This window comes from Trichosurus vulpecula, chromosome 1, assembly GCF_011100635.1.
Source record: "Trichosurus vulpecula isolate mTriVul1 chromosome 1, mTriVul1.pri, whole genome shotgun sequence".
Taxonomy (NCBI): Eukaryota; Metazoa; Chordata; class Mammalia; order Diprotodontia; family Phalangeridae; genus Trichosurus; species Trichosurus vulpecula.
This window is the reverse complement of record NC_050573.1, coordinates 159,153,886-159,181,449: the sequence shown is the minus strand read 5'-3', so window position 1 is coordinate 159,181,449 and position 27,564 is coordinate 159,153,886. Positions and strand designations below refer to the sequence as shown.

Sequence of the window (27,564 nt, the reverse complement as noted above, 5' to 3'; positions counted from 1 at the left end):
CCTAACCAGGGTCCAATGAGTAGACATACTGCTGAAGGACTGACACAGACTTAAAACAAGAGGGTGTTGCAGCTAATTAAAGGATGCTTGAAGTCATCTTTGGAGAGGCACAGTTGGAATAATTGGTTTTATTACCCCCAAAGAAGTGCTATTTTAGGGAATGTCATCTCATAGTGCTTATGATAAGCTTTGGCAAAAAGGCTGCCATGAAAATAATTGCAGTTTGTGCACCAATGTGTTAGAGTATGACAGCAGAAAAATTCTACCAAAAAAAATCAGTAAGACTAAATTAAATGAATATTTAATTGGTGGTCTCAGTGGAAAGGTGGACATAGGAGAGAATAAGAAAAAAGTACTGGGAAAACTCAGTTTAGGAATAAGAAATGAGAGCAATTTCAGAGATTTTTTTTAAAATTTCATTTTTAAATCAGCAAAATATTCACTTTCTTTTTCACCTCATCTTCCTCAATTGAGAACAAAAGAAAAACAAAACCACCATTACAAACACAAATAGTCCTAAAATGTACTGTCCAGAACTAAACATAATAATTTAGACTAGCGAGTAGGAGACAGCTTAGAGTACTGGGTTTGGAGTCAGGAAGTGGGACAGTGGTTAGAGTGCAGGGTTTGGAGTCAGGAGGACCTGCGTTCAAGAGTGGCTTCAGGCACTTAACGTGCATGACCCTGGCAAGTCACTCTTGGCCTCAGTTTTCTTATCTGTAAAGTGGAGATAAGAGCACCTACCTCACAGAGTAGTTGTGAGGATCAAATGTCGTCAATTGTAAAGAGCTTAGCACAGAGCCTGGCACATAGTGGGTGCTATATAAATGTTAGCTATTATTTTTATTATTATATTTAAGACTATCTCCTATTTAGTGCTGAATACCATTTTTCTGACTGTCGCCTAAAACAGTATTAGCCTTTTGTCTTCTGAATCACACAATCGACTCATATTGAGTTTGTGATACACTAGATTCCCAAGGTTTTGTTTTGATGTATGCCATGCCTCTTTAATTTTAGCCTTAAAGAGTTGTTTTTTTAAAAACCTGAACTCTAAGATCTTACAGTTTCCCTATTCAATTTGATCTTACTTGTTTTAGTTCCACATTCTACCCCGTCAAAATCTTTTTGATGCTGGACTGTGTGTCATCTAAGTTATTAGCTCTTCCTCTGGCTTTCAGTCATCTGAAAGTTGGATAAGAAAGCCACCTGTGCCTTTACCCACATTACTGATTAAAAAAAAAAAAAAAAGCACTCGGCAGCATCGGATCAAGAACGGATCATCAGGACCTTCCAAGTTCACAGTAAACTAACAGTGACTACTTTTGGTTTTGGCCATTCAAGTAGTGCTGAACTCACCTGACTATTCCTATGGTAGGGACATTACCTTGGATGCAGTAAAGTAAGTAATTGACATACAATAAACCTTACAACTTTTTATATCTTAAAAACTTTTTACATAAAATGCCTCCTTGTGCTGAAGTCATTTGTTTCTACATTATTTGGCTCTGAGTTCACAAAGTTTTGACATATTCTTTAATTCTATATCATAAAATCAGACTTTTTAACAGCAGGAAATATGGAACCGGAGTTCTAGAGAGAAATGGGGGTGAGGATATCAATTTTGGAGCCACGTCAGCAGAGCTGCTAACTGATGTGTTCATTTATATCAGAAATTTCTCTGAAAAAGTTCTTCCAGTAGCGCACAATACTGGACTTGAGGAGGTTTCTTCTCTAAACTTGATCTAGAATAACTGACTCACACGATACTTTGAAGTTTGCGGAACATTTACAGTATTTCAATGGATCCTTATAACAAACCTCTGAGGTAGGTACTACAGTTAGTGACACCCTCATTTTACAGATTAGGAGACTAAAGTGCAGAGAATTTTCATGATTTGCCCATGTTTGCACAGCTGTTACAAGCAGGATTTGACTTTAGCTCATTCTGATCTGGCGCTCTATCTATTAGACTGCACTGCCACTCCATCCCCCATGTATCTACTACCTGACTCTTTTATATTGTGTCTTTCCTACCATCCTACAAATATGCTCCTGTCTTTTCAACGCTAAAATGAAACCTTCCCTTGACCCTGCAATTGCTTCAGGTCATCATTTTGCTAAACTAGAAAAAGCACTTTCTACTCACTCCTCAAGCCCTTGCAAATTGGCTTTCCCTCCTGCCAACCTACCTAGACCATGCTCTTCACAAGTACCTAACTTCTTTAGCAAATCCAATGGTCATCCTTCTCTCATGGCCCATTATTCTGACACCTGACATCCTGGAACATATCTTCATTCTTAATGTCCCAGGCTCCCATCGCTTCTGTAAACACTTCACTCGGGATGATTTTTCAGTCTCTTATTTATCTCTTTCTAGTTCTTCCTTCTCAACCTTTAATTACAGGTGTTCTGTCCTAAGCACCTTAATATTCTCTTTTTCTCTGTGTGTGTATGTATTTATTTCTGATTTCATTTGCCCTTTTGACTTCAGTGACTATACAAATCACTCCCAAATTCATTCTTTCACTTCCAGTTTCCCTGAACTCTAATCCTACATTCCTAACTGCCTAATTTATGTCTAAAATGAAACTCATCTTCTGTATTTTTCACCCTCACTTCTTTCCAATTAGTGAGATCAGCAGCTTTGGACAAAATCTTTGGTGCCACCTTTAGCTTTTCTTCTTCAACCCATATGTCATCCAGTCAGTTCCAAATTCCTGTCATTTCTATCTCAACACTTATCTCTCACCTCAGGTCTCTCCCATTCACTAAACTGCAATTACCTGAGTTCAAATCTTATGCAGATAGATGGAGCAGTACAGCTGGGCCTGGAATCCAGAAGACATCCACTGGAGTTCAAATCTGGCTTCTGACACTAGCTGTGTGACCCTGGGCAAGTCACATAACCCTGTCTCAGTTTCCTCATCTGTAAAATGAGCTGCAGAAGAAATGGCAAACCATCCCAGTATCTTTCCTTATCAAGAAAACCCCACAAGGGTTAAAAAAAATCACTAAACAACAAAACTGTTTTTGCCTTGTCTATCCGCTGTTGAAGCCATCTGCTTCACACTGCTGCCTATATAATCTTCTTAACCAACTGCTATGTCACTTCACTATTTAAAATCCTTTGATGGATTCCAAAACTCCTCATAATTGGGCTCCGACCTAACCATCCAGTCTTATCTTACAGTATTCCCTATTCAAATTTTCTACATTCTAGCCAAAGTATAGTCTCCTGTTCACATGCTGCTTTCATTGTCTTTGCTTATGCAGTTACCCACATATGGAACAGACTCTTCTTGCCTGTTATCTCTCCATTACATTGAAATTCCTTCATTACTTCAAGATTCAAACAATGTATTTTCCTCTCCACAAATCCTTCCCTCACCTTCTATCTCAAAAGTGATTTCAAATTTCTTATAGCACTTTCTTCAAACCCATTATAGCTTCCTGTTAACTTTTCCTTCCCTTACCCACATGAATTATATGCTCCTTAAGAGCAGCGGTGTCAAACTCAAAAAGAGCCACCAATCTGTACATAAGGATGCTTGCTGGCCAAATATTGACTTAATTTTAAAATGTAACATCTATATTTTGTTGTATTTTTAAAATTTCCTAATTACATTTTAATCTGGTTCCTGTGTTTGATCTTTCTGCTTAAGAAGACCTTTGTTGTACCCCATCTTGTACAACACAATGCCCTGAATATCATAGGAACTTAATGTTTGTTGAATAAAATCAAGACAGTGTTGTATTTACAATCTGAAGATTAATGTTTGACTCCCAACTCTGTCACTAACTAGCAGTGATGCTAAATAATTCAGGCTTGGCTTCACCATCTGTAAAATGGGGATCCTACAACTCGCAACTCCTTACCCCACAGGATTATGAAAATGGCATTCTCTAAGTAGCACAGCACTGAACACGTGGGAGCTATCACACATGCAAACACATCTGTGATCTGACTGGCGTAAGCATTACTTCCTACGACCCATCCAGGCCTACTCATGAAACAAAGAGAATTTATCGTAGTCTAAATAGTCTTTAACTGGAGTATTTCTTGAGGATGCCAATACGAAAGTCAGCCCAGTGGGACACAGCTAGGTTTCAGTTCCTCAATAGATGCATCACTTCCAGTTATGTGGGAAACCGGCTGAAAACAAGGGCAAAAGTGGTGAGAAAGTTTGATACAAAAAGGGGAAAAAAATCCAGCTTTCCTACAGTTACTCCCCCCACCCCCAATGAAAATGTGTATAACAAAGAGTTTTGTGGTACAGCATGGAATTTTTTATTAGGTTTATGGGAAAAGAAAAAGATATATGAAAAGATCACATCTCATAAGTTTACTAATAATGAATTGCATGTTATAGGTTCATTTCCCCAACAGGACCTAATTTAAGCAGTTACAGTGTATGCTTTTAACATTGTTCAGACTAATGTAAATTAGTCACAAAGTTATATAATAGGCCCCTATGGGAGCTGGGAGCACAGAGATATAATTGGAAGCCTCAGGAGAAAAGCCAAGTCAATAGGTAAATAACTCAAATTTTGCCATATTACAATCTTCTCTGGCTAATTTGCTAGAGGTCAAAGTTTGGTGTGTTTTTCCTCACTCAGATCAGCCATAACTTATGCTTCAAGTGATTATAATGGAAGTTCAGAAGATTACAAAATACGAGTTCAAATTTATGAATGTTGAGCTTTTAAAAATTAATCTGATGTTCAACTAAGTGAATTCTGGTGGGTTACCTAGAATAACTCACCCATTTTTATTACAAGACAACTTAAAAAGGGACATTCTAGTGTAAGAGCCCACTTACAGCCTTTTAGTTTCTACCATCACATGCAGAATCTGATTTTTCTAAATGTTATAATTATACGACTATGTACAAAGCAACCTGACTGATAACCAGCTTTGAAGAAAATAAATTAAAATTACATGAACTAAGTTGTGTACAACTATTTTACCTCTACTGTAAAGATTTTGATGCACAATGACCATTCATGAAAGCATCAGAGCTCCAATACAGCAAATGCCTATATTCCGAGGTAGAATATTCATCCTCCCCACATCCTCACTTCCCTAAATGAACTGTAGCTCTGAGACATTTTAAAATTTACAAATTTACTTTACACTCATATGAAAACCATCAAAACTTTTTAAAGTCTCATTCTTCCTTCTCTTTTCAAGGGTAACTTCCAGCTCTTAAGGCCCTTTAATAACAGGCTGATGCTGAAAACGGAAAAAAAAAAAAAACCCCAACAAAAATACCTGACTGACACAAAGGCTAGTATTGTTTCATTTTGGGCTAACTTCCTGAATTTAGAGAACCTACATTAAGTTTATGAATGAAAAATGATGCACACCTCCAAGAACTGGTATGCTAATATTTTATGACATGTAATCTGATGAAGGCAAAGGTTCTCAAAGTCTGAAATAGTACCTAAACTAGCAAATAACTGCAAAGGAGAAGTGGTATAAAGGGTGTCATCAAAGTAGGAATAAAAAACATGAGCTATCCCCACAAGAATAGGATATCCAATAGAAAACATACATGCTCTGCTGTATCTTGCTATGTCAAGAGAACATCAGGAAGGCCTCTAGCATATTGGGTAAAAATTCGCCCCAGTGGTGAATTTATGGAAGGGCACAGATAAGGCCACACAGGATGAAGAGGCATGAATGCGTTGAATGGTATATGTATCACTGAGGGGAAAACTCACAGTAATGAGATTAACTATCCAGTGAAATATCGGAGTATTATTTATAAAGAAAACCAAATTCTAAACACTTTTGTAAACACAGAATGATTATTACTGTAGGCTCATATTTAGACTTCAGTAAGTCAATTCATAAGTAGATTCACAGTTACAAAACACCTTAAATGCACACAGACACAACCCTCTTTTTGCTTCCTACATGAAATAAAATTTCAGGGGATTTTATAAGGAAGTAGTAATTGATTAGACAGAAACAAAGGACCATGACAAATAAGTCTTAGGTATATGGGAAAGCCAACTGGGTGGAAGTGGTATAATAAGGGCTACTCATAAAGAACTTTAAATGTGGAGAGCATATGACCAGCCTCATCAACTCAGAGTTAAACTGAATTAGAATACAAAAAACAAGCATAGTAAAGAATACTGGACTTGAAGTTGGGATCCCTGAATTGTGTGAGTGATTAGTTCTGTCAGTTTCTTCATTTTTAAAATTAAGAGACGTGATGTCTAGCTGTCCCTTTCTATTCTAAAATTTACTTCTCATCAATTCTAGTAAGCCTCTTATTTTTCAGTATAAGCAGGACACATAATATACCACTAATTTGAATTTTATCTTTCTCATGAGATGTTTTGGTATACAAGAAACTTGATAGGCTAGATAGGCAAGGTAGCAGACTGGAATTAATGTGAAAAGCTTACCTCCTAAGGCTGGCCCCCCTAGAAGATCAAAGAGATCACCATAATTGATGAACTGACACCTCTTACCTTTGGGGGGAAAAAAAGTTCCTGGAAGATATCTGAAACTAAAACTATTCCACACAAAAAAAGTGCATTTTTTTTTTTGTATTTTATTGAACGATGAAAGGAAGTTATAAAACATCTGCTATTGAAATCTCTTCTGTATATTATAACCTTGTAAACATTCAAGTGAATGCTTGCTATATAATTGCTTCATTATTTAACTCTTCAGTTATCTTCTCTTTCTTACATTAGGATTATATCTGTAAAGAAGGAAAAAGAAGTCAAAATGACCTAAAAGTGCTTTTCTGTTACTTTGAAATATACAAGTGATTAAAGAGTTTTTCAGCAGGGTAAGCAAGGAAGGAGTTTTGATTTTTCTTTTGTCATAAAGAGGAAGAGAGGCCATTGCAAAGAATCACTAACTTGTATTGGTAAAGAAAGTTTCCCCAATCAGAGTTCCCAAAATAAATGAAATCCCAGGACCAGTCCCTATTCCTATCCCTACCCTTACCCCTACTAATTAAATGTGGTCATCTACCCATCCATTTTTCTGTATTTCCACTGCTTTACCCTCTAATTGTGACAATCACTACTTAATTAAAAAAAAAAACTACCACCTTTAAAAGATAACTTAAAATCAATATATATCTCCCCCAGGCTTCCAAAGTTAAGGTTGAAAACTTCCCACATACAGATTCAGCTCATAATCTACACAAGTACTATGAAGAGTTTAATCAAAAGCATAAATTAACACTCCCCAATATGTTAACAAGTTTTCTTACAGCAATAAAATATATTGGGCAGTTGAGCATGCAGATACCCTCTTTAGTGAAGATTCCTTTTGAGGAGAAGAACAAAACAAAACAACATAAAATCTCCACAGATAATTTAAATGGCAATGAATTAAAATCAGAATTATGTTCTTCTCCGGAGGAAAAAAAATTTAAAACACTTTTATTAAAAAGCCTTTTTGTTCTACAGTTTAGAAAACGTTGTATAATTATACTTCCCTGCATATCCTCCAACTCTTATTTAATGATAGTTAAGAAAACATTTGATAGGATAGGTAAATTTTTACTATGCCCATAGGAATGTGTTGAATAGGAATTAAATCACAGTCAACCTTAAATCCCTTCCCACCAAAAGCCAATTCTAATTCTAATATAGCCTTTTGTTTTCATGCATGAACAACTTAAGGCTAAACAAATGATCTGGCATTTAACTTGCTTTAAGTCAGAACTCATTCATTAATGCTTTTGCTTAGACATGAAAATGTCACAACTTATCAGCCAAATTACATTACTAGTAGATTAAATGTGTTAGCCTGGTGCCATTTATTTTATTTTTTGGCTCTAGACGGCAAAAAGATTTAAAGTATGTTGTGGCATATATCTTAACTGATACATCTCAAGTTGAGATACATCTCATAACTGACATATAGCAAGCTCCAAAATCTAAAGGAAGCTTTCGTTAGAGAATCTAAACTTAGGCTAAGCAGAAAAAGAGAAAAATGGATAAAATTATCCAGAATTTCAGAAAGTGAAAATAGACCAGTCTGGTGAGTTCTTGAAAATTTTCATAGTGGTATCTTCTCATAAAAAAGAGCTTGTATGTAGGGTATTTTGTGTGTGTGTGTGTGTGTGTGTGTGTGTGTGTGTGTGTGTGTGTGTGTGTACACGGAGACATACGCACATACATATATATGTAAACTATTATTACTACTGTAATAAGGCTGAAAACAGATGTACACATAACACATAACACACTACTTCAAGGCTACTAACAGGCCATATACATTAAGTATTTGCTTTGAAGTAACATATTTGAAAGCACTAGAAACCTGAAATAAACAAATCTTTACCTAAAGAGATCATCAGCAAGTGATTCTTCTTTTGCATGTTTGTTCTGTACCTACCAAAATAAAAAGAGTTTAAAATTTTGCCCTGTGGGGAATATCTGTTAATTTTGATCAATATCTCTTTCATGTTTATCATTTTTCCACTATTTTCTGTACATTCAAAAGAATATTAATAAGGTAAACTATTTTATAATGTACTCAGCACAAACATCACCAGAACAGTTTATTTTTATATACTACAGTAGAACTCGTGAAAAGACAACTCTCCAGTAACTGCTTTTTTTTGAGAGGGCAAAAACTACAGCTTTGGGTACCTAAAAGACTCAAAACTGAAATCAATATCACTGAAGTATCAAGAGTTACTACACTTGATTGTGTATGTGGGTAGAGGATAAAATGACCTTAAATTCATAAAAATTGTGACCAATCAAGTAGCTATAAAATCTAAGCCATGTTTTGGAAGTATAGAAAGGGAAGGAGTAAAGTAGTAAAAAGACCAATGGAAAGAGGAGGGAAGTAGGTAACAGATAAACCACGATGGGATAAACACCAGCAAGAACAGCTGGGGATAACTGAAACATGAGAAAGGTGGTAAGATATCAAGATAATTATACTACATTCAAAGTAAAGAAAAAAACGGTAGAAGGGTGCTAGGTATACTCTACAGCAAGATAAAATATGGAGTCATTTGGCATCCAAAATACCTACAGTGAAAAACAAAAAGAAAATTATAATAAACTTGTGTAAAATCCGAGAAAATTTACATCTACATACATGTAACGAAAAAGTCAAGGATCTGAAATTTCTGATGCAAGAATACGCTAGCTCATCAAGGTATATGGCATTAAGACTCAGAAAGGATAATAATTGGTTTAAAATGTTGGCTAGTTCTGATTTTAAAAACTTCTAAACAAAAACTGTACTTTAAACAGCACCTAATGGTTTATTTTTTATTTCTAAATAATAAATGTATTTCAGTGAAATGGTCAGAGGACAAATGCTAAGATCCAAAAAGTGAATATGGATTGTGAAGGGATCTTAGATGATGGCTCAGTTGGCAAAATATGAATGTGATCTTATTTTAATGAAAATAAAATTCTATTCTGTCATGCCTCCTGATACACTGGGGTGAGGAGGAGTAGATAATACTTCTTGTTTCATAATGCCACTTCCAGACCTTCCCTACCCTGCCATCACTCATCTCTCTACCACCCAAAAAGGGAAAAGTATGGTTATATATTTTCTAAATGGTGGTCTCCATTCATTGTAAATTTACGAATGGCAAGGGAGTGATGAAAAACACCTGTTTAATCATGAAGCTGCAAACCAATTTTATACGTCTTTAAGAAATAATAGTCACAAAACATTTATTTTGTCAATAATTGCCAAATTTTATCCTAGCAGGCAAGAATAAAGAGCTCCTTGATTTAGGCAGAATAAAACCTGACTTACACAATTAAAGTATTTCAGTAGTTTTTGTAATGTAACTTCCCCTGCATATAAGTAAAGCTCAGATTTCATGCTACAAGGTAACTTTTTATCATATGACTAAATGATAGGAGCAAGTCAGCTGGAATCTAAGTATAATGGGAAAAACAGCTCCCAGCACTATTATTTGCAGAACTGTCACTCCAAAAATGGGAGATGGTGACACCGAAAAGTAGACCTCTTACAGAGGAATAAAACATGTCAAGATACCACCCCAGAAGAGACAGAAAGATAAACAACAGCAAGAAGAACAGAGAAAAGGATGGTTGTTAGTGGTGACAAAGCAAGTTAGAACTTGGCAGACCAGACTAGGAGCAGAGGGGGTTAGAATCCCTGTGCCGATGTAACAGTTCTTAGACTATACTATACCACATCAAAATCTGTAAATTAACAGACTGACTCAGAGTAGCTCAGGAATATGATGCTACTGACTTTCTTTACACAATCCTCCTTACCCCTAATAAAATAAATATTGCTGGAAAGCTACTATGAAAATCAGCTTAAGTGCTAGGACAAGTGTGTTTGGTATCTCTATACCTCAGGCAATACTAGTTTTTTTTTTTTTACTTGTTTTGCTGTAGTATTTTCTTAACCAAAATGGCTTGCAGTTGTAAGTATTAATTTCTAAATAAAGTGATGGACAGATCATAGCTCTGACATTTCTTATCTGGTGAGGATTAATATGTATTTTTGAAAGACTAAGTCTCTCCATCTCACCCAGGCTGTAAATGTGGAGGGCTACTAACAGGCTTGATTCCACCAATGATCAGCATGGGTGCTTAGATGTTCTCCATTTGTGACCCACACTGATCTGTGTCCCTTGGGCAACCTGGTTGGCCTCCTACTTCTCAGGGCTCATTGTATTGATGCCAAACCCCCTAGAGACACCTGACTGGCACAGCCTACTGCAGCTCAGGAGAGATCCACCAGCTAAAGAGATCCTTGGGAGCTAGGATTATAGCTGTGTGCTACCACTCCAGCATGAGCATTAATCGTGAGATGAAGTGTATATTTTTGTTTAAAAAATCTTTTTTGTTTGAAAATCTGCTGTAAGAATACCATAAAAGGACAAAATAGAGATAAAATAAACATATAGCATGACTTATTACTGACCTCTATTTCTTGTCTTAACCAATCTTCCAATTCTGCATTCTTTCTAGCATGATGAGCTATTAGGTCAGAGCCTCCAATGATGCATGGAAGTTTTCCTGCCCCAGGATAAGCTACCTGTCAGGCAGAAAAGGTCCAAAATTATTATAATAATAAAATACACTGTAAAAAGTGAAACTATGATACTTTCAAAAGAACTAGATGAAAAGGGCCATTAACTTTACAAAGAAGAGCTATGTAAATGAAGTTATTTCAGTTGTTCTGAAAAACTGTAGCTTAAGACAGAATCAAGTGATAGTATTTGAAATCAGTAGCAAAATACTAATTCTCCAGTAGTCAAAACAGTACTTGGGTATTTGATAGCATTTTGAAATTTGTGAAGTTTTATATAATGATTTTTTCTACAAGTTTTTTCAAAGAGCTTCTAATTTTTCAACTATTTCTATTACCATCGATGCTTTAGAGTAATTCAAAACATATGAATTCCTGCTAAGCTCAGGGAGATGCATATAATTTTTTTCTTGTGCTTTTACTATTTAAAAAATTTACATAATTTGTTCATTTTTATTAAATTACTATCTATCACTAGATGTTTCTGTGATATGAGTATTTTTTAGTAATAAATTTTTTATTTTTAGTTTATAACACTCGGTTCCACAAATTCTTGGGTTCCAAATTTTCTCTCCCTCCCTCTCTCTGATATGAGCTTTAGTACAAAATCTTTAACCAGAAAAAATTCCAATGTTTTTACAGTTGTTGAAACTCAGTTTGGCATGACCCTTTAAAGATAGCCTCAGAACTTACATGATGGAACATGATGAAGCATCCAAAAATAAAAACCTCAATATATTCACCTGAAGATGAAATTTGAAGTACTGGATTCTCCTCTAAAAGTCTAAAACATTTCAGCCCAGATTCTCAAAACATTCCAATTCCCTGACTTGAGTACCAGGAGAATAATGTTTTATAAAGTTCTAAGCAACTCCAAAAATTTTAAATGACTTCTAGTTTTTACATACTAAAATAAATGCTATGATTGGCAAGACAGAAAGAAATACAATTCAAGCATTCAACTGAAAACATAACTAGGCACTAATGAGTAAATCCTTAATACTTATAAGAGACATCTATTTATTTTATACCCATCCTCCTCTACCCCCCCCCCAAAAAAAAACCTACCCAAATACTGAGTTTATAGATTGGCTGACCGAAAGAAGAAAATATATAATCAGTCATAATCAAGCAACAATTCTAAAACACTTGATGCATGGGTTATCTTTAGCTGCAGATATACAAAACAGGTTAGACACTAAGTATAGTGCAGATTAATGTTAAAGCATAACATTGCTTTTATTTACTAGCAATGGCTCTTCCTAAGGCATTTCAAACAGTGCCCTCTTGTGATATATTAAAAGAAGCACCTACCTTTTTGAATTTCTTAAAGTTGTTTAGCTGTCCATAATCGTTTCTTATAATGGATGTATTTCTGGATCCAGGGTGGCTAACCACTAGTGATCTAAATTCAGTCAATAAAAGCTTCTTAGGAAGCATCTCACAACCATCTTGAAGTTGATCATTCTTAAGTGGGATTAAAAAAAAAGACATATGAAGAAAGAAGAAATTATATAATTATTTTTAAAGCTTCTTATAGATATGAAAATATATAAATCTAGGATTTTTTAAACCAATATATGGAGAAATCAGATCTAAATACATACTATGTAAATTCTCATCAGTTGCAGTCAATTTTTCATTAGATTTAAAAACCAATTTGTATTTATTCACATTTTTTATTTCTTCCTTTATACTCATGAGGCATTTACTACTCATTTATACCTCCTTTAGAGATAGATGGATGAGGAGAGAGAATGCCAATCAATCATACAGGGGCTACAAGGTTTTTAACTCTGGTAGCATTCTTCTCATTTTTCTTTCTTTTTGTGTTCTCCTTTCCCTATACCTTAGGGGTATTAGTAATATCCATGTGCACTGCTTATTCAAGAAAGTGAACATCCAGGTTAAGTTCTGAAGAATAACACAAAGACAAAAGATAAATAAAACAAGCTCCTTACCATCAATAGCTTAAAGAAACTTAACATAAGTTTAGATAATTAGTCTAACCAATTAACTATCAATTAACTAGCATTAAATATCTACTTGAATAACTGGAAAGCCAGTGACTGTGGATTTTGCTTCTAGAAGACAGGGAAAAAACTCCCAGTGACTATCACAGAGACAGGGATTGCCAAGTATCTTTTATCAATGCAGACCTGTGGTCACACAGCCAAGATGTGTCAGGGGCAGAACTTTTACCCAGGTCTTCCTGGCTTTGGGGTTGATTCTCTACCCACTACACTATGCTTCTCCCAGCAGTTACCACAGAGCACACAATGTTTATCTTTCTGCCATGGCCAAGTAACTGCTATCCAAGTTCAAAGTGTAAGCTTGTCTCCCTGCTAGAAGAGAAGGTTAAAGATGATTGGTGAACTCAAGTTATTCAGAGAGAATGAAATATTCCTTAAGTGTGGAAGAAAGGCTTCAAAGTGAAAACAAAGAAGAAAAGTACAACTTATTCAAGAGTAACCAAAAACAGGGGAGAGAAGAGGGAACTCTCTGGACCAGAGATTGCACTGCTAGGCAAATAACCAAAGGAGGTAAATAATAAAAATAAAGTCCCCATATATATGCCAAAATATTTACAGCAGCTTTTATTTTTCGGTAGTAGCAAAGAATTGGAAACAATGTTGTTGTTTCTCCTTTATTTTCAAAGAGGACCAACGATATCATGGGTCAATGTTTTGACTCGAGCATGAATTAGATACAAGTGATGCAGAGCTGCATAAAGTTGTCAGCCACACTCCCTTTTCCTGAGTCATTAAAGTCCAGTGGTAGGCCAAAAGTCAAAATGACTAGAGATGGCCTGGGGTGAGGTAAATGATCTTGGAGTCTGTGATGTCTGACCAGACTCAAAGTGCTCCACAGCACCTGCTTCAGCCACTCTGATGGCAGCTAGAACAAACTATTCTCATCCATCCATTCCACCAGGGGAATATTCACATCCTTGGGGTAGACACCTTCCTAACTCACTAGTGGGCAGTTATCCTCAACCTGGTTTAGCCAGTCTGCCAAGACAGTTTTACTGAGGTGTGGCTGCGCATGTGCTATAGCTTCTTGGAGTGACAGGTGAGATGTGAGTGCCAGCTAGATATCAAGGTTTAATAAGCAGCCCTGAAAAGGGCTTGGTAAACCCTCATACCAGAAGCGCTAGTCCTCTCTGAACACCCCATATACCCCGGAAACAATACAGACATTCATTAACTGAGGAACAGCTAAACTGTACAAAATGATGCAGCAGTATATCAATAGTACACAAGATGCACTAGGCAAATATAATGGAATATGGCTGTATTATGAGAAACAATGATGGAGGCGGAGCCCAGATGGCAGAGTAAAGGCAGGGACTTGCCTCAGCTTTCCCTAAACCCCTCCAAATACCTTTAAAAATGACTCTAAACAAATTCTAGAGCAGCAGAGCCTGCAAAAACATGGAGTGAAACAAATTTCCAGCCCAAGACAGCTTGGAAGGTCAACAGGAAATGTCTGTCGTACCAGGGTGAGAGATGAGTGCAGGCCATGCCAGTGCAGACTGGGCCCCAGGAAACCAGAAGCAGGCCTCAGGGTGACTGAATCACTGGCAGCAGTGTCAATTTCCAGACTTCTCAGCTCACAGATGCCAAAGACAACTTGGGAGCTACTGAATCAGCTGCAGCAGCTTCCAGAGCTCTCAGCTGACAGACTTATGGTAAGGGGTCAAACAACTGGTCAGGAGATTACAGGGGTCTTTTTGCTAGCACTGGGCCAAGACTCTGCTGCTTTGTACATACTCAGATCCAGGTCACAGTCCTGGGTGGCAGTCCCAGGGCAAGGAGGAATACAAGCATAGCAGAGCTTATGGCCACAGTGGAAGGGGGGACCCTCCTCACAGTTCCAGGGCAGAAAAGAGTGCTTGTGGTCACTCACAGACCACAGCAGAGACCAGGAGAGTAGAAAACACCTCTCCTTAGACCATACCACCTTGGAAGAACTGAAAACTTACAGGTCCCTAGAAGTATCTCTGAAAATAGTTGCACAAAACCCCTGAAGCTTGGGACAGTACGCCCTCCATATTTGAAGCAGAGCCCTACCTTAACAAAGAGTTAAAAGTCAAGTAATAGGCTGGGAAAATGAGCAAACAATGGAAAAAAACTGTCTACAGAAAGTCACTATGGTGACAAGGAAGATCAGAACACACACTCAGAAGAAAATAGCAAAGTCAAAGCTCTTACATCTAAAGCCACAGAGAAAAACAGGAATTGGTCTCAAGCCATCGAAGAGCTCAAAAAGGATTCTGAAAATCAAGTAAGAGAGGTAGAGGAAAAATTTGGGTAGAGAAATGAGAGTGATGCAAGAAAATCATGAAAAATGATCAATAGCTTAGTAAAGCAGACACACAAAAAATACTGAAGAAAATAACACCTTAAAAAACAGACTAGGCCAAATGGTAAAAGGTCCAAAAAGCCAATGAGGAGAAAAATGTCTTAAAAAAGCAGAACTGGTCAAATGGAAAAGGAGGTCCAAAAGCTCACTGAAGAAAATAATTCCTTAAAAATTAGAATGGAGCAAATATAAGCTAATGATTTTATGAGAAATCAAGAAACAATAAAACAAAACCAAAAGAATGAAAAAATAGAAGACAATGTGAAGTATCTCACTGGAAAAATAACTGACCTGGAAAACAGATCTAGGAGATATAATTTAAAAATTACTGGATTTCCTGAAAGCCATGTTTAAAAAAAAAAAAGAGCCTAGACATCATCTTTCAAGAAATTATCCAGGAAAACTGCCCTGCTATTCTAGAAACAGAGGGTAAAATAGAAACTGAAAGGATTCACTTATCACCTCCTGAAAGAGATCCCCAAATGAAAACTCCCAAGAATATTATAGCCAAATTTCGGAGTTCCCAGGTCAAGGAGAAAAATACTCAAGCAGCCAGAAAGAAGCAATTCAAGTATTGTGGAGCCACAGTCAGGATAATACAAGGTTTATCAGTTTCTACATTAAAGGATCAGAGGGCTTAGAATATGATATTCCAGAGGGCAAAGAACTTAGGATCACAACCAAGAATCACCTACCCAAGCAAAACTGAGTATAATCCTTCAGGGGAAAAAATGGATACACAATGAGATAGAGAACTTTCAAGTATTCTTGATGAAAAAGAGCAGATATGAACAGAAAATCTGACTTTCAAATATAAGACTCAAGAGAAACATTAAAAGGTAAACAGGAAAGGGAATTTGTAAGGGATTTAATAAGGTTAAACTCTTTACATTCCTACATGGGAAGATGATATTTATAACTCATAAGACCTTTTTCATTATTAGGGTAGTTAGAAGGAGTATACATAGAGGGTACAGGTGTGACTTGAATATGAAGGGATGGTATAAAAAAAAACAAAATTAAGGGGTGAGAGAGGAATGTACTGGGAAAAAGAGAAAGGGAGAGGTAAAATGGGGTAAATTATCTCCAGTGGAGGGGAAGAGGGGGGAGGTAAGGGGCAGTGAGTGAACCTTACCCTCATCAGAATTGGCTCAAAGAAGGAATAACATACACACTCAATTGGGCAGAGAAATCTATCTTACCCTGCAGGAAAGTACAGGGGAAGGGAACAGGAGGAGGGAAAGAAGTGGTGATAGAAGAGAGGGGAGACTGGGGAAGGGGGTAGTCAGAAGTCAAACACTTTTGAGGAGGGACAGGGTGAAAGGAGAGAGAATAGAATCAACAAGGAAAGGGGAATAGGATGGAGGGAAATATAGTCAGCAATAGTAACTGTGAAAAAAATTTTGAGGCAAGTTTCTCTGATAAAGGCCTCATTTCTCAGACATATAAAGAACTGAGTCAAACTTATAAAAATAAGAGCCATTCCTAATTGATAAATGATCAAAAGATATGATCAGTTTTCAGATGAAATAATCAAAGCTAGCTATAGGCATATGAAAAAATACTCTTAACTCACTACTGACTGGAGAAATGCAAATTAAAACAATTCCGAGGCACTACCTCGTACATACAAGATTGGCTAATAGGACAGAAAAGGCAAATGACAAATGTTCAAGGAACATGGGAAAAATGAAAGTTTAGTGCACTTTTGGTGGAGTTGTGAACTAAATCAACCATTCTATAGAGTAATTCGGAACTATGCCCAAAGGGCTACAAAACCATGCACACCTTTGGACCTAGCAATACCACTACTAGGTCTGTATCCCAAAAGACATAAAAAACAAAAAAGGAAAAGGACCTATATGTACAAAAATTTTTATAGCAGTTCTTTTCTGGGGGTAACAAATTAGAAGTTGAGGGGATTGCCCAACAACTGGGAAATGTCTGAATAAGTTGTGGTATCTGATTATGATGGAATACTATTGTACTATAAGAAATGATAAGCAGGATCCTCTCAGAAAAATCTGGGCTGATGCAAACTGAAATGTAATGAGTACAAAGTAACAGCAATATTGCAAGATGATTAGCTGTGAATGACTATGAACGACTCAATGATCCAAGAAAACTGAAGAACTTATTATGAAAAATGCTATCCACCCCAAGGGAAACAACTGATGGTTTCTGAATACTGATCAAAACATACTTTTTAAAAAAATCTTTATTTTTCTTGAGGTTTTAATTTGGTCTGGTTTTTTTTTCCGCAACATGACTATTATGGATATATTTTGCATGACTCCTCTTGTTTGACCTATATCAAACTGCTGATCTTTTCAATGGGGGTGAGGGGGTGAGGAGGGAAGAAGGGAGAAAATTTGGAACTCAAAGTTTTAAAAACAAATGTTTTTAGAGAATCACTGGAAGACTTCTGTGAACTGATAAAAAGTAAGCAGAACCAGAAAAGCTATATACATTAAGATTACAATATAAATGGAAAAACCAAAAACAACATAACTTTTCTTTCAAATAAGGAATTAAGTACATGTAGAGTCATCAACTAATTCAGATTTTTAAAAAAAATGCACAGAAAATGGAAGTAAGGGCAGGTAGTAGAGACTGAATGAATATAAATGCATGATATGGTTCTATAAGAACAATGTTAGCAATTCTAAAACTCATGTTGAGCTGAAGCTCGTAAGGAATACTGATGACAACAAAAAAGGCTTTTAACTTCTTAAACTGTTATTAGGAAAAAGATGATTAAGAGGTAGATGGGACAATAACAACAGATAATTGAAACATTAATTTTGCTTGTTTTCTCTACCAAGGAAAATAATCTTTACATCAGAATATTATATAGCTAATAGAGAGTTGAACTGGATCAATAGGGAGTCAGTAAAAGTCAAGCTGGTTCTCTTTGATGAGTTTAAGTTACCAGGTCCAGATGAACTACATCTTGGGTTCTAAAAGAAGTAAAACAGGTGCTTGCTGAACCACTGTCATGAATCTTCGAAGGAAATGTGGAAAATGGAGCTACCATTGACTGGAGGGTGACCATTATCCCAATGTTTAAAAAAAAAGGAACAAAATGGAAGTCTGATATAATAGGAAAATGACCTTGACTTCAATTCCTAACAGAATTCTACAACATGTGATTAAGGGGTAGTGAACATGGTTTCAACAAAAACAGTTCATGGTAGACTAACTTAATTTCCTTTTTGGGCACAATTGTAAGACGATTAAATCAGGGGAATAATGTAAACATAATTTAGATTTTGGTAAAATGTTTGATAATAAGTTCGATGATAGATTATACATCTAAAAATATCTTGGGAACACTAATATTGGTCTATACTATGAAGATAATATTTTATTAGGGACAAATACAGTCTTATACTTGGGCTCAAACTTTAAATGTAAACTGTCAATGAGCATGTGAAAAAAATGGTCCAAACATAAAAGAAATGTTACAAGAAATGACAATTAAAACAACTCTGGGGTTTCACCTAACACTGATCACTTTAGCAAAGATGATAAAAGACAGAAATAACATTGGAGTAGCTGCAAGTTGAAAGTAATGGTAGAGATGTCAATTGGTCCAACCCTTCTGGGAAACAACTTGAAATTATGCAAAAAAAAAAATCATTAAAACATTCATTCCCTCTGATCTAGAGAGCTCAGTACTGGGTATGTATTCCAAGGTGGTCACAGAAATATATTAAAATATATTTATAGCAGCATTTTTGTGGTAGCAAAAAACTGGAAACAAATTTCGAAGTTCCCAGGTCAAGGAGAAAATATGACATTTATATATCTGAAATGGAAAAACCTTAAGTTGGACAAATGCTTAAGTTGGCAAGAAGTGGAAACTTGAAGACAGAAAAACGTAATTCTGAATGATCACAATCTATTATGAGAATGGTTAATAAAAGAAATCAGCTCCAAATTTACCCAAAAACTGAAAAAAGGGCAAACAAATGAAAAAATCTGAGAAGCTTTACACATCTGGTGAATGACCATTAAGTCATTTGTTTGATCAACAAAATATTCAAGAACTATTATATGTAAGGCTCTTAAAAATTATGGCACACAAGGTTTAGGAAATTTTCTTTTTTGTTGTTAATCCTGCCATCAGAAGTTATCAAATGTTAATTTTATTCTTATAAACTTAATTGAAATTATTGCAAATTTCCCCTAGTTACCTGTTCTTTTACAGAAGAAAGTGTTTCTTGCTTGACCTCACATTTCTTCCCTAGTTCATTTTCTTGCTGTCAAAAACAAAAGCAGGTTTACATGTTATTACATAAATACTTTACCTTTTTACACTTAATACATGGAAAAGTAGCTCTAATTCATATACTTTCTTAAAAAACTCTTCCTAATACAATGAAACCCTGCCTTGGCCATCCTTTAAAACTAAAACCTTTCTATAATACTCTCTTTAGCATCCAGACCTCCTCACTATATTCTATGCAAAAGAATGCTAAATCTCCTCCGGGCACTTTGATTCAATTTGACAAACATAAGCATCTATTTTGTGCCAACCACTATGCTAGGTGATGGGACTACAGAGACAAAAATAAGTAGTCCCTGCTCTCAAGGAGCTTACAGGAATATTAAATTCCCTTATAAATGATCCATAAAGACTGAATTCACAGTGACATTACAGTAAAAATCCCACTGAATTTATATACTTAAGATGGAATTCAGAAACTACTGACTATATAATGAGGGAAGACAAATAGGCTTTATTTTTGATGTTTGCTCCAGGCAGAGAAGATTCAGTAGACAGAAAAGCTGCTAGAAGCTGCCTGGAAAGTAGCCGAGAAGGATGAAAAATGAGAAAAGGTAGAAATAGAAAGGAGAGCCAACTACAGAGGACCCAATATCACTGGGGCAGGTAATAGGGAGTGTAGCCTTGATTGAGAATGTTGCTCAGCATTTACTTCATTGTTATTTGTTCTTTGTTCTTGAAGAGGACCATAATGTCAAGAAGGTAATACCATGATTTGCAAGTGAACTGGATTTGAGTGAGTGAGAGCTGTGCAAAGTACCAACCTCACTTTCTCCTCCAGAGCCTTCAGGGTCTAGTAGCAAGATACAGATCAGGACAACTGGCCCCCAATGAGCACATGGGGCTATTATAGAATAGCAAGACAGTCTGTGTTTTAAACTAGGCGACAAACACACAGCTCACAACACCACCATGTACTGTGTGAACCAGATTAAAATGTAATTAGTAAATATTTAACAAAATAAGTTAAAATGTAATAGAATATAGACAAGGTTAATCTATGCTTTTCTTAGTCGATGAGGCCAGCAGGGATCCTTATGTACTTTTTAGTGGCCTCTGTTTCTATTTCAGTTTGATACCACTGATTTAAACCCAACCTTGTACAGAATAATTGATGGGAAGAAACTGATTTCATTAAATGAGACATGAAGAGACACAGGCTATTCAGGCATTAAATAGGTGTTACTGTCACCTACCAGCAACCACTTGGAAACTAAAAAGCATGATTTTGCTGGCTTTAACATGAAAAATAAACATAATAAGTGCTATAAAATAATTTATAAGTTTTCAAAAAGCATGAAGATGGATACTCCAACAACAACTATTTTAGGTACTACCTTTCCAAAAAGTGTATTTTAGAGACCACAGCATGAAAAGCAGGAAATCATTCTAATTAAGTTAAAACTGCAACTTAATTTTTTTTAAATGAGCAATTTGATTTTGCTCATAGCCATAAGACAGGACCTCCATAACTTTGTAGTTTGTGAAACTGAGTGTGAATCCACTAGTTGGTTAAAGGTGACAAGGGTCTTGACTTCACAAATTATTTTTTAAAAACGATAAAGATTTCATTAATTAAAAATTCCATCTCTCTAACCCTTTGTAACAACAATGCTGCTTGCTGCTACTGTGGCTGTGTTAAGCCAATAACAGCACACAGGAGGGCTGCTAGCACAGGTCCTTTGATTTGCTTTTCTAAGGAAAGCAACTTTAAGGAGTTAACAATCTTACTTTAATTAAATATACATATATCTTTCACTTAGTTCAGGGGGAAAAAGCCATCACCCTGAACTTCAGAGAGAGAAATTTCAAGCATACATTATATAAACAGAACAAATAAACACAAATCAACAGACAGGCTTCTAGTTGTCTGTCCAAGCAGTACACCAACAGTTACCAGAGAAAGAAGCACCAACATCTGGGTTTTCAAAGTTGGGGAGGGGGTGGCTGCTTCAACAGCTACCCAGAGTCACATCACCAACACTTTTTCAATGAGTGTGCCCCAAAGGCAAAACCCTAACCTCTGAATTTATATACACTTCTTCAGGGTCAAAGGGCGTCACAACCATGAGACTCAAACATACGTGAATTAGGCCTTCCCCTGGCATTAGCAGGTCATGGAAGACTCCTGATTCAATCAAAGATTCCTTAGTGCTGAGAAGCACTTCCAAAACAAAGACAACAAAAAGTTCACTTTGCTTGCCATTACATTTGAAAAGCAAAACTCATCAAAGGTATTTGATTACCTCAGCATTCCAAAAGAGAAAACAGTATTAAAAAAAAAAAAAGCCCCACTCTAATTACCATATCACTCTTTAAAGTTTAAAAACTGCCTTTATCTCATTTTATTTTCCAAATGACCCTATAATATGGCTAATACAGATTATTATTCTAATTTTTTAAAACAAGGACACAGAGTCTTAGAAAGGTTATGTAATTTGCCCAAAGAAACAAAGGTTCAAACTTAACTATCCTGACTCCAAGTCTTAATCTTTATCAGACTCCCTCTTGGGACAAGAATCATCAAAGTCACAATTTTCTTGTCAGAAATTTTAGTCCTAGGCTATGAAACTTTTTTTGATTTTAGTAAGATTTGCCATCTTAAACAAATCAACTCAATTCAGTATATATTAAGTGCCCCCTATATTAAAGTCACTGATTTCATAATCAAAGTGGTATTCTCTCCAAAGGCACACTAGTTTTGCTTTTAATTACATTACTATAAAGGTTATGAATGCTGAAACATAAAACTAAAGTTAGAAAAAAATAAATTTTAAGAATCACAGAACTCATTATTTAAGAGTTTTTAACAACTATTAAATAGTCTAGATAGGACATACAATTGGTGTCCTCATTTGTTCCATGAAACATCTTAAAACAGTTTGCATGATGCTTTCTCAGCCTTGTTCTAAGTTCTGTCTTCTGTATCCTCACTGATCATTTACTTTTTACCAACCCCCTGCGATCTGCCTGCCAATCTGACCATTCTATCAAGAATGCCCTCTCCAAAGTCACTAATCAGCTCCTACTTGCTAAAGCAGATGACCACCTCGACGTCACCATCTCCTATCTTTCATATTATCCTTTCCTCACGGGTAGTACCTCATTTACTCCTTCATTTAAAAGGCACTGAGCTCCTACAATGTAAAAACCATTGCAGTTAAGTCTCAGGAATGATAAAGACAAAAATGGAACACAGTCCTGACCTTCAAGAAGTTTGCATTCTCAGGCAGGTGGGAGGGGGGAGGAAGTGGAGTGGAGATAACACGTATGAAGGTAAGTGAAAACTAGACAATCTGAGGAGGAAGAAAGCCTAGGATTGTCTACCTGGCAGTTCTCTCTCCCAGTTCACCTCCTCAGTTTTCTCATTGGTTCTCTTGCCTACTATGGCTATGTTTAAGGCTCTCTTCTCTACCCTCTCATATTGAAACAAACTAGCCCCAAAGTTCCAAGGAGATTCTGAAGTTTGTTGTGCTGGTGTAGTCTCTCAGATTCTGAGCACGATATGATAAGGATAGCATCAGAGTACTTGCAATCCCCTTAATTCTTAGACTGAATATATTCTCTTGGGGAATGATAAATGGAAAGCTAAGTTCTAGGAAACTTGACTATCTCTGATTCATCTGGTATCCAGGTTTCCAGGAGAAAAGTGGTTACTATCTTATGTACAAGGAAGTCAGGGAAGAGAAACAGAAAAAGGAAAAGGAATAGGAAGAGGAAAAAGAAAAAGAAAAGAGAAAAAGGAAAAGCAATAGCAAAAGGAAAAGAAGCAAAGTATCATGGGAGAGGAAGGTAGGAGAGAAATTAAAAAAATATTAAAGAGAAAGCAGGAAATGAACATAAAAGGCACGGAAGAAACAAAAAATCAAATATGTTCCAAAAGGCCCAGTTCTGACAACATGCCTCTTTCCATACTATAGCCCATTCCTGAAAGGTTGAAAATCACTGATTAACCAGTCCCATCCCTAGAAAACAGCAAATTCAAAAACTGAGCTAGCATTCTTAACCACTTATTCTTAACCACAAGGCAAACAGAGCCCTTATAAAATAAAAACTTAACAAATCATCAGTAGATTTCTATAGAAATATTAAGTATACTTGTTTCTTTTTTTCACTGGTGGGACAGAGAAGGTTGAGACTTCCAATTTCCTATGTGTAGCAAACTGCCAGTGGGAAACTCCTAATATCAGGAACTCTTCTCCAGTGTACTGGATTTCCCAGGACACTTGAAGGTTAAATGACCTAACAAGGGTCACAAAACTATGGGTCAGAGGAACGACTTAAACCCAGATCACCCTGACCCCAAGAGCAGTACTCAATCTATGTGCCCTTCTGCATCTCAAGTACATAGGAGCATTATTTTGTTTCGTTTAGCACAGGAGTTATTCCCAAAGCCAGTCCCTTCAAAGAGAAGGCAAAAACCGCAGAACCTCACAGCAGGAAAGGCTCTTAGAGCCCTCTGGTCCAACTGGTCATTGACAGAATACCTCTTTAAAAACCCTATACATTGGTTACATGGTCTTTATTTGATGGTCTCCACAGCGAGGAGCCAACCACATCTCAAGGCAGCCCATATTCCTCTCCTATATAGCTTTATTTATTTAATTGTTGGAGGAGTGGTGGCAATTGGAGTCAGGTCTTCCTGACCCCAGGGCTGCTGCTATATCCACTGTGCCATGTAGCTCTGAATAGCTTTATTAAGGAATTTTCTACTAATGCAGAGCTAAAATCTTCCTCTCCTCAATTTTAAGTCATTGATCTCAATTCTGTGTTCTGGGCTCATACAAAACAGTTTAGTTAACAACACAACTGGTTTTCATCACCCTTCTATAAAACTGTAGATATCAAAATTTCAATAATCAAAAGTGCTACACATGCTAAAACAACGTGCTGCTTTTTTATAGGCATACCCTTTGCAGCATTTTTCCAGTAGTGGTTCAAGACCCCAAAGTTATTATTTTTTAGCTGATTAGTCATACTGATTGATCCACATTAAGTTTATATTATCTCCTTTGGTTCTACAATTGTGAGACAATTTGGCAGGGTAGAGAAAGCACTGTCTTTCAGGTCCGAGTTGGACTAGATGGTTGCTGAGATCCATTTTAACACTGAGATTTTGTCTTCTATTTGAGGTAGCTGGCTTCAATAATAATTCCTACAGAGAACAGAGCAAAACAAGTCATTTTCGTCATTCATATGTACCTAAGGGAGACAACATGGTGTTGTAGGGGATAGAGACAGGCCCTTGGAGTAAGTAAAAGCTGGGTTTAAGTCTCATCTATGATGGTCAGTCTTCGGCTTTGGAACAAAAAGGAAAGCTAATTACCCCTGTGAAGAGCAGAATTATTCATCTTAGCTTTGTCAGAATTAACTAAGATAACGGGCCAGATTTCTGCATTCGATAAAACCATTCCAAGCATGACGTGGTCTGCTGGAGGCCTTGATAATCCTGTCCTTAGTGTGGAATTTGAACAAAGACCACTTTCTACTTTAACTAAAGGAAAGCCTGGGGAGCTTCAGAGAAACCAGATGCAACCACATGTCTTTTTCTTTAAAGGCAACATAATACAACTTACTGTTTAACCCATCCTCACTTTGTTTACTCTGCAGATGATGGCAGGTTAAGATGAGCAATGGGGCACAATGGAAATAGCATCAGATCTAACCTTGTAAGACCTGGATTCCAACTCCACCTTTGGTTGGAGTTAGCACACTAGCAATGTGGCCCTGGGCAAACCACTCTTCCTTTCTGACCTTCAGCTTTCTTATCCTGTAAAATCAGTGGACTGGAATTCACTTTTCCTTAGGAGACAGATGGGCAAGGTTCACTTCAAACAGATACACAAGACTTCGCCAGTCATTAGTGGGATGTTCCTAAATTCCTATTTCCTAATTTAACACAAATAGCAAACAAATATTACTTACAGCAACTTTGCAACTCTCTTGAATTGGTTCATTATCCTCAGAGTCATTTTTCCTTATATCCAGTCTCCGTTTTTTCCCTAAACTGATTTCATTTGTTGGCCCTTGAACTCCAGCTTCAACCTCTGGTTCTTGTTTTGTCCCCTCATGTAAGTGTTCTAACACTTCACTTTTCATAGCTAAATCATCCATTTCTTTCCTCTTTCTCAGGCTGGGTTTCTTAAGAACTTCATCAACAGGATTATTTACATTAGGTTTTAGATTAATGCTTCCATATGTTTCATCTGTTTTTCTGTCCAATGCACATGGTCCTTTCTGGGATTGGTACTGTTCTTGGTTTCTCCATGCGGAAGAAGTAGTGGGCTGTGTTTGGTCTAAAAGAGAACAAGACAATTCTACCTTTGCAGATTTGGATACAGACTCTTCTTGCTCTTCTTCATCCCTTTCCCTGAGTTAAAAAGAAAAACAAAATAATACTTTGCATTTGTTGTATCTCAACCTTCATTTGATATTTAAGAACATTTTAATCAATAGCAAAGTAGATTTTTGTACTTAGGGGAGAAACTGCACAGGTAATTAATTCAGTTACTCAGATATATAATACTATAGACCTCTCATATGCTATAATACTACGGGTCCCTACATAGGACGAATCCTGTGAAACTCAGTATCAAAGCTGCCTTCTCTTTCCTAGCAAGGAGGTGAAAAGGTGAAACCAGAAAAGTAGAGAGACAGAAGCAGATACCTCTACTGTAGTAAGTCAGTCATAGTGTGACAGCTAGCCAAAGGGCTTAGAAACAAGACAGATCCGGAATGACGGGGGGGAGGGGGGAGACAACTGTGAAACAGCAGAGAAAAGTTGGCGTTTGTGTATCTGAAGGATTTAAGTTTTCCCAAGCGTTTCACATGATCTAGTTTGAGCTTCACAACCCTGAGGTTAGCACCAGAGGCATTCTTGCCTCCATTTCATGGATAGAGAAACTGAGCACCAGAGGTGAAGTGGTCTGCTCATCGTGCCACAGACAGCTAAGTATGTGAGGCAGAAAGTAAACTTAGGTCTGTCTGACTATAAATGAAGCGCTTTATTCACAATGCCAACTGGCTTTTTTTAAGTCAGATACACACTGTAAATAATCCATAGGTGTTTCCTTTTAAGTAGTATCACTGCGCGTTAAGAACCTTTGGGGATATTTCGTCTGACCTCCTCCTCAAAGCATAAACTCCCTATACAACACTCCTGAAAAAATCTTCCAACCATAGGAAACAGCTTGTTCCATTTCATTTGGTTTTTACTACCACGGAAAGAAAATGCAAAGTTCTGGATCCTGGAATTGGAATAATTTTGGTGATAGTAAGGTGGCTGTATACCCCTCTAAATGGATGGCTGAGGTAAAGTGAAGATGGGCAATGCTAAAAGAAGCAGTAGATGAATTGGGAGGCCAATGGGATAAGAAGATTATCCACAGATGAATTTGATTTCAAGGAAGATGAAAGACCATGAGACAGGTGTGGCAGGCATAGAAGATGGAAGAAGTATGTCCTGGAGTTTAATAAATGAATAAGGATCTGGGCAGGATGATATAATGTAAAGGCATGAACTTCAATAGAAGTGCTTGAGTAACCATAGCAGAGCAAGGACCTGGAGGTAATAGGAGGAAACAAAGAATAGGCCAACTCCTCCCGCCTTTTTTGAGCGGACAAAATAGACTTACTTAAAGCCCAGCCCCTGGGAAGCTATCACAGAAGAGAAAAATGATTGTGGCAAGGGAGGGAGTCTATCTTTTTTAAGACTACTGGCAACAATGGCTAACTGATCACCATCAACAAAAGCCTTGGGCACAGCAGCACCCCTCCCCACCACAAGACCACCAGTCTTCTAGCCCAACCCTGACATATGTCATCTGAGGCAGCAAGACCTGTGGATGGGGGCCAGCTCTCCTCACCAACTGCCAAC

At 36.8% G+C, this 27,564-nt stretch overlaps 1 protein-coding gene across 3 annotated transcripts in view; it reads right to left on the bottom strand.

Moving 5' to 3' along the window:
- Positions 1-6,558: 6,558 nt before the first annotated feature.
- Positions 6,559-27,564, bottom strand: part of NBN (nibrin) — a 44,999-nt gene continuing 23,993 nt past the window's right edge. For 2 of the 3 annotated variants that reach the window (XM_036737423.1, XM_036737440.1), the window contains 6 exons: positions 25,614-26,058; positions 19,597-19,662; positions 12,347-12,499; positions 10,925-11,038; positions 8,327-8,376; positions 6,559-6,725 (listed from right to left, as the gene is read on the bottom strand). In XM_036737423.1, coding sequence (XP_036593318.1) covers positions 6,695-6,725; positions 8,327-8,376; positions 10,925-11,038; positions 12,347-12,499; positions 19,597-19,662; positions 25,614-26,058 — 859 coding nt within the window. In that variant the 3' untranslated portion in view covers positions 6,559-6,694. Of the gene's footprint in view, positions 6,726-8,326; positions 8,377-10,924; positions 11,039-12,346; positions 12,500-19,596; positions 19,663-24,622; positions 24,844-25,613; positions 26,059-27,564 lie in introns of those variants that run through there. The other variant, XM_036737431.1, reaches the window with a different exon arrangement.